General features: G+C 44.7%; 1 protein-coding gene across 1 annotated transcript; it reads left to right on the top strand.

Annotated features, from left to right (window-relative positions):
- The first annotated feature begins 567 nt into the window (after window positions 1–567).
- Window positions 568–1,866, top strand: LOC105272793 (uncharacterized). Its single transcript, XM_011315018.1, has one exon. The coding sequence runs from the start codon at window positions 568–570 to the stop codon at window positions 1,864–1,866; it is 1,299 nt and encodes a 432-aa protein (XP_011313320.1).
- Window positions 1,867–8,475: the final 6,609 nt, after the last annotated feature.

Below are 8,475 nucleotides of genomic sequence, written 5' to 3'. Positions count from 1 at the left end.
ATATATATCCATGAGGCTTTCCATTGTTGTTAAAACAAAGGAGGTTGGGCTGATGGGTCGAAAGTCTCTCGGCTTGATTTAGCCGTTTCGGCCGTGCTTAGGTAGGAACACTATTTTCGATTCCCCCCCAAACTCGTGGTACAGTTCTCTGTGCTACGCTGGCTGTCAATTTTTGTAAGATGCCCCAGGATGATATCCATTCTCCTTTGGAGTAACACCGGCTAGATACCATCCGGTCGTGGTGCTTTCAGGGGTTCAAAGGATTTGATAGCCCATTCTACTCCCTGTGGGTACATGATTTTGGCTCCTAGAGCTCAATCTTGTGGTTTATACCGGCGTGCAGTTTGCTTTGCGGCCTCTTCCGCCCTTTCTGTGCTTGAGAAGCCAGGAAAGTGCTCCTCAAGCAGGAGTCCATGGGATTCCTCCGAGGTTTAGGTATAGCTGCCATCTGGCTTCATTAAACAGCCTAGGTTGCCGCCACCCTGACCTCCCAGTACTGTAACCAGCCTCTAGGCCAGGTACCGAGTACCGAGCTGCTCTGCAGAAGAAGACTACTAACGGCAGGAAATGAGGGTGCTACAAGTTAACCTCAATGACTGTGCAGCGGCGCATGACCTTCTTGGTCAGACGGCGCGCGAACTAAGGATTGACTTGGCCTCTATCTCGGAACCCTATTACCATTTTGGGAGCAGGGGGTGGACCGAGGACTCAAGTCAGGGTGCGGCAGTCTGGATCTGCGGGAATGACACGGTTGAGGCCACTAACAACGGCGAGGAGTGCGGGTTCGTGCGGGTCAGAGTAGCGGGACGCAGAATCTACAGCTGCTATGCCCCGCCGAGCCTGTCGATCGAGGACTTCACCGCTTTCTTTGATCGACTTACGGCGGATGCGCATCACCACTTCCCTGTTGCGATTTCTGGCGACTTCAATGCCTGGGCGACCGAGTGGGGCAGCAGAGCGACGAACAGCAGAGGGCAAGCCGTCCTGGAGGCGATGGCGTCCCTGGACCTCGTGCTCCTCAATAGAGGAGACGCGCCAACGTACGCGAGAGGTGAGTCCACCTCTATCGTGGATCTCACCTTCGTGAGCGACCACCTGGCAAGGGAAGGTCACTCATGGGAGGTGAGTGAAGTTTTCACCGCGAGCGACCATCGGGCTCTGCTTTGGGAGGTCCGAACAACACGGAGACCGGTACCTGCTGCGGCAAGAACCAACGCAGCCGGCTGGAGAGCGAGCTCGTTCGACCCCGCTGTCTTCTCGGTAGCACTGGGTCAGAGCGCACCTATGGATGGACTCAGCACCAAGGAGAAGGTGGCCGAAACCATGAGGAGGGTGGCTAGGGCCTGCGATGCATCAATGCTGAGGAAAAGAACTGTAACTCGGAAGCCACCGGTTCACTGGTGGAGCGAGTACATTGCAGCCATACGTAGAGACTGTATAGCGGTACGACGAGCGGTACAGCGAGCGCGCAGAAGGTCGGGTGACAGTACGCTGGAGAATGCCTATAGGCAGGCGCGTGGCAGGCTCACCAAGGCGATCAAGAGGAGCAAGATCCGCGCCTGGAATGAACTCCTTGCTCAGGTGGAAGATGACCCGTGGGGCAGGCCGTATACGGTGGTCATGGCGCGGCTGAAATATCAACCCATACAATCGTTGACGTGCCCTGTCCTTTTGGGAGAAATAGTGGAGGCGCTCTTCCCAAAGCAAGCCGTGCTTGAGCGGACCAACTATACAGGAGAGTTGCCAGGAGTGCCCCCCGTAACTAGGGGTGAGCTAATAGACGTGTGTGGCAGAGTGGGTAACGCAAAGTCCCCTGGACTGGATGGCATCCCAAACATCGCCCTGAAGGCAGCGGTTCAGGCCTAACCTGACCTGTTCATGGCCATATATAGCGGCTGCCTTAGAGCGGGAACCTTCCCCGAGCCATGGAAAAACAAAGGCTGGTGTTGCTTCCAAAGTACAAAAAACCAGCGGGCGAACCGGCATCTTATCGCCCACTCTGTATGATCGACACGGCGGGGAAGATCCTGGAAAGGATTATCCACCGCAGGATCGACGCCATCGTAGACCCCCTTTTGGCGAATAATAATGATCTCACTTCCCAGCCTTATATCAAGTACCTGGGGGTGATGATTAATGCCCGGTTGAACTTTAAGCAGCAGGTGGAGTACACCACCACCAAGGCATCGGCGGTCCGGGCGGCGCTAGCGCGACTTATGCCCAATATAGGAGGGCCTAGACAGGAGGGGAGGCGACTGCTGGCATCAGTCATCACCACGGTACTGTCCTACGGTATGGCCATCTGGGGGAACGCCCTCCGGGTCCAGAACACCAGGCGACGGCTTGCGCTTACCGGACAGTGTCGGACGACGCGGTGGGAGTCATTGCCGGCATGGTGGCGATGACCATCCTGATGGAGGATCGCGGTTACCGGTACCGGCAGAGAGAGGACCTGCGAGAAGTAGTTGGCCCCATCTGACAGTAGAGGCTAGGCAAAGGAGCCTGGTTGCCTGGCAGCGGCGCTGGGAGAAATCGAAGAGAGGGAGATGGACCTACCGCCTAATCCCGCATGTGAGGACCTGGGTTGACCGACGACACGGAACGTAAACTTCTACGTCACGCAGTTGCTGTCTGGCCATGGCTGTTTCCGGGGATACCTGCACAGGTTTGGACATGATGATACCCCTGATTGCCCTACCTGTCCAGGTGTGGTCGAGGACGCTGAACATTGCTTCTTCGGCTGCCCCCGATTCCTGAAGAGGCGGAGGAAATGGCATAGCGCAGTGGAAATACATCCCCTACCCGAGGAGCTGGTGACGACTATGCGTGCGTCGGAAGCGAACTGGCAAGCGACCAGCGATTTCGCGGCGAAGGTGATGAAGGAGCTTCGGGAGAAGGAATGACAGAGGAGGGATGCCGCTAGAACATAGATGGCCCAGAGCTCATTACATACTACATGATCAAGTAGGAGGAGCATGCTAAGCATGCTAGAGCCCCCTTCGTGAAGTAATGCCCGACGGCAGTTCCACGGGGGTAAGGGATGCGAAGAGGAAAACAGGGGGTTTACTGAGTAAGAATCTCAGATGTGGCCTTGAATGACCAAGGCCAGAACCTATGCAAGGTTCCCCAAAACCTCTATAAAAAAAAAAAGCCTCCAGGCTTCGGACAGGTTCTCGACTCTACTGCTGAACCTCTTCCAGCCTTCTTTCCTGGCTTTCGCCAGGGCTTTGTTATATTTCTTCTGGAGTAGTTTACGTTCCTCCATGGCCCTTCCTGCCTTCTACAGTCTGCGAAGGTCGGCTCGCTCCCCCAATTCAAGAGTAGCAGGTCGATGACCATCATGCAGTCGTGTAGGACTTCTCTCCTGGCATTGATGTTTAAGCTTCTCCACCTCAGATGGTGTGAGTTCGCATCGCAACCAAGCAGGAGTTATGTGCCTTCGTCCTTCACCATCACGTCGGCCATCAGCGCCTCCACATAAGGAGTTGGGGGGGGTTCATTGGTGTCATAAGGTAGGTAAGCTCGTTCGTTGGGGGTTAAGGTTCGTTGATGTCCCAGGAGGCTTTGCTGGGTTCTTTTGATTTCATTCAGTAGTCTTTTGAATCCTACGAGTGTCTACGTCAAGCGGTCTCACCCGGGCAGAGCCTAGTATACACTAAATTGACTTGGCTAAATTCCACTGGAGGTCACCTGGTATCCGGGGGGCACCCTTAACGACACAGCGCCCCCTGCGTCATGCAGCCATCGATACGGCAGCTAACGCCTTGGCTCGTCAGACGAAGAGCCACAGATTGGAAGTTTTGCCAACAGTGATGATGATGCTTAGGATGCCCCTACCCAATCAGGTCCGGACCCCATCTCACCTGATGTCGGTGAAAACCTGGGTGATTCCCTAGACAGTTCAAAATCAGAGTATTCAGGGAGTCCAGCACCTGTGGAGAAGAGCATTCTAGGCTCTCTAGCCAGTTCAGACCCTGAGACTCCAGAGGGTCCAGTTTCCCACCAGGGATTCAGGTTCGTAGACTCTCCCGCAAGCTCGAACACCGAGTCTCTAGAGCAGAGGTCGGCAACCTCAGCTCTCGGAACTACTACAGCTCCCTACCTCAATTAGGCTAAACTGTCTCAAGTCATAAAATTTATGGCTGCGCCCCCCTTCGGGCCTGTGATGCCCGGCGCGTAGGCAAAAGTAGAGGGGATATTCAGCATAAACTTGGTGGTGAGAAAAGTAAAATAAGAAAATCTTCAATTTTTCCCATGGTAACTTTTTAATTACTCAAATTTTTGTTTTGATTTTTTTGATCAGTTAATACGTTTGTGCACTAATGCATTGCACAAAAAAAATATTCGTAACTTCCATATATTGCTTGAAGAGGAAATATTGTTCAGAAAACTATTAATAATTATTATTATGTTGTTGATCATAATGAATTTCCGAATTTCCCTTTATTTTTCACTCTCAACGCCAAATTAAAATGCCGGAACATTTCCCTAAGAAAAATATTATCAGTGTCTTTCAATCCTTGGAAAAATTTAATGCATAATTTTTAATCGATTCCGATCAATATCGATCGCTTATCAATATTAACAATATTTCTCAACAAAATAATAATATAATAGAAAATAAATAATAATGATGTTTCTCAATGTTATTATGGAATCTGCGTTGTAATGTCCGGATTATTTTAAAACAGGCACAATTAACAAAAATAGATTAAAAATTAAATAAATGAGCCGAGTCAATAAACCACCGCCACGGAAGTTGAGAAACACACAAAAAAACCGCCAATGACCTCAGGGGAACCTGCAACGCTGCATTGCACAGAGGCCATTGCAACCAAAATTTAGCAACTTACAATTTTTCCCTAGCAAGTAGAGCCAGGTCATTAAACTCGAAATCAAACAGGTGGCAATCACACCACCTTTTCCACTCCAATCAATTTCCCAATCCTCATAAAAATAAATAGAGGAGCCTCCCGAAAAATGCCAGTCGGAAAAATCCTGCTCACGAAAGAGCTACAACTTCCTGGCGGAATAATTATTGGAATCGGTCCGACTTTTGGCTAGTATTTTGGAGTTAATCTTAAATTAAATTTTCGGAGTGTTCCTAAATAATATTGGGGAACATAAATTAGCAATTGGTCGGGGATACAGAATCCTTAAACCGAGAGTAAATAATCTCTTGCAGATTAAGGGAATAAGTAGTAATCGTGGGTGAATGGTGAGTGTGACTCGAAATTAACTATTAAGTGACTATTAAAAACTATTGAGAGCCTGGACTTAAAATAATAAATAAAATTCATCAAAACAACTAAGTGAAAGACAGGTATTCCACCTAAGTATCTGTGATAGTGTACTGATTGTCATCTGGCAGAGAAACGTGTTGAAATCACCCCAAGAATTCACATTTTAAGAAATAAGAACCGATCGCAGTGAGTAACCATCAAATTGTAAAATCCCCAATAGAACCATCAAAGATTGCAAGGGGTTCCTTAAAATTCTAATTATTTTCACCAATCAATGTAAATCGATTTAAGCGCTCGATTCAAAGTCTCCTATTTTTTCATTCATTCATTCAACCAGTTTATTCTGAAAATCACCAACGGTAAGAACAGAAGAAAATCCAGCGTCGTCCAAAAATATTAATTAACAAATTCCATCTTATGATCAATGTTCTTCGATGCAAAAATTCTCCGGACATAACAGCGTGCATTATCATATTGAATTATCACTTCATTTAATTGAAAAATCGAATAAATTTGACCAATATTCAATATGTTCCTGAGAACATACTAGTTCAAGCCATTTACGAAAAAATGTCATGAAATCTTTCTTCTAAAACTCATTCCGTTATGTAAAAAGTGTTCTTTCAAAAACTTCTCCTTTTAGGATGAAAGAGTTGAAATAATGTGAGTAATTTCACATAGACTCAACTTTTTTGTGGCTTAACATTCAATAGTTTTCAGTACATTATTAGCAACTTACAATGAAATTATGATCTTAATCACCTTCGAGTAAAGTTCTACGAAAATGAAAATTGGTTTTTTATCGGGAAAGAAAATACCTCATTTTCAAGAAAACTATAAATGTGTCAAAATTTCCTTTTCCTTGTTGAAAATTTACTCCAGGTTTTAAGCTTTTTTGGCAGGGAATTACCCGGACATGATTCACCAGTCCAGCGGATTTGTGCGCGCCAACCGGGCGCCTTTATTGCAGGGATTTCGATTTTTCCGTCAAAATTTTGGGTTGTCGTCAATGGTCAATTTTGTCAATAAACATTTCTGGCCAATTGTGACTTCTCATTGAATGATTCCTGATAATGAAGAGTGGGAGATTCTTCCAGTACATGAATACCTACTGTTCTCGGGGAAATTCAGTCTGACATTTTGGAGCTACGAAGGCACAAGTGTTCTTTAATACCACAGTGACAGTCAGAATTTTCTTCCGTCATTCCTCTGGATTTTATCGGTTATCATTTTCTATTAGTCTTTTATCAGTCGTCTTCCAAATTTTTCGTGAAATATGGAACCTCCTGCAAAGAAAGTGAAGTATTCTGCATTCAAAGACGAATGGGAACATATTTATGTGGTGTCTCAAATTGGTGAAAATGCAGTTTGTTTATTGTGCAAGTCGGAATTCAAAGCTATGAAGACTTTCAATTTTGACAGGCATCATAAGACGCAGCATGCAGATTTCAGGGTAAGTTTTCCATTATATTCAGAAGCGCGACAAAATGAAATCCGTTCAATGAAAGCGAATCTGGTGTCGGGAATAAGTCCACAGATTTTCTGTTGTTACGTCAAGAATGGGTGACTTGACGTTAACATTGATCCCTCATTCAACACGAACAATTGACTACCGAAAATTGTTGCCCAATTTAGAGGTAAAACACTGGATTCGAACAGGGGAGGAACCGGACCCCACGATAGTTTCAAACGTAATCCATTTGAATCTAACTCGTTCCCTTTTTAGCCTGGTATCTTGCAAGCAAGGGTACGGATGGGAATAATGCTGAAAAAAAGAGGCTCTGGGTATGTGAAATAACTGAAGGTTGTTTTTTAAAATTTAACTGACTCTTTCGAGTCTATATTTCTAAAACAAAGGAAAGAGAATACAAAAATAAGGAAACAATTACAACTCACGTGATTAATTAGTTGATTCCGTTTTTAAATCCTTATCTTTAATGGAGTTTGTCGCACCCCAAAAAGAAGATGAATTTTCCTAATTCACTTAACACAAAAATTAACACTACTCTACGTATTAATCTTTACAAACAATAAAGTTACAGTAGAACTAAACTAAACCATAAAAGGGTTTATTAGTAATTAAAAGAAATAGGTTACGAAAGTACCTATAGAATCAATCAGTCTTAAAACCTGAATGATTATAAAGAAATAGAGTTGTAGCTCTATTATAATAGTTGCCTTGGAGATAGGCTAACTTGAAAGATTCAAATTTGAGTGGGAACTGACTCGATTCTTATTGTGGAAGCATTTTTAAATGCTTGCTCGGAGGGTTGGCCTCAGGAAAAATAATGAAAGAAAATCAGTGACCAATGGCCGAAGGTCTTGACCTCCAGTTTCCCTCCTCTAGTTAAGGTCTCAATGTTTCAGGGTTAAAGTCCATCCCTTCCACATTAAGATTTGCTTAAAATATTAAGGCGTGGGCGGATTTTCCTCTCGCCGACTACCAATGAGAATTGTTTCAGGAGTCCCATGTTCCCCTCCACAAACTCTATTGAATTTATTCATTACGAAAATTCCTAATTATGATTATTGGGTGTCGTCTCTTAATTTGAAATTCGATTGATCATTATAACAACTGAGTATATCATGGAGTTGAATTATTTAAATTGTATTTTTTTACTTATCTCCGTTGAGTTCTACCGAAATAACTACACTTTATAAACTGACGAAAACTTATTGAAATCTGAACTTGAAAAAGTTAGATTTATTTACATATTTTTAATGACCGACAAAAGAAGAAAAATACACTTGAATATGCACCAAGCGTCTATAGATTATCATCAAATTTGACGACTGTAATCCGACCCGTGGACAGAAAGCAAGGTCCGTGGTACAGCTGAAATCTGTACCCAAATTTCCTATTTCCCAGAGTGGAAATTTTTCTCAAGAGGTTGGGCCCACGTGTAAGTCGTAAAAATAAGATAGATAACTTCGTTGAACATTGAAAGAAAATTTCCAATGCATGGCCCTACTCATGTCTACACTTTTATTACTTTGCTTTCCGGGAAAACTCGTTACGTTGTTTTTCCAAATGATAATTCATTTCGTCCAAATGTTTTCTCAGTCACTGTGAGAAAGAATATCATTTTGAAAGCACCAGTGTATAGTAATCGAATTATTATTCGGTGAATAAAAAAAGATATAATTTGTAACGTGACATTTTCCCGGTGAATGGGAAATGCCCATTACCTTCGCCCTACTTCCCCTGAGCCTAACAAAAACCTGCTAAAAT

Source organism: Fopius arisanus, unplaced genomic scaffold (genome assembly GCF_000806365.1).
Source record: "Fopius arisanus strain USDA-PBARC FA_bdor unplaced genomic scaffold, ASM80636v1 scaffold00284, whole genome shotgun sequence".
NCBI lineage: Eukaryota > Metazoa > Arthropoda > Insecta > Hymenoptera > Braconidae > Fopius > Fopius arisanus.
This window is presented reverse-complemented; position numbering and strand designations above follow the sequence as displayed.

Bases quoted from the DNA above. Each gene is read 5' to 3' on its own strand.
- LOC105272793 (XM_011315018.1), top strand. From the start codon at position 568: ATGAGGGTGCTACAAGTTAACCTCAATGACTGTGCAGCGGCGCATGAC.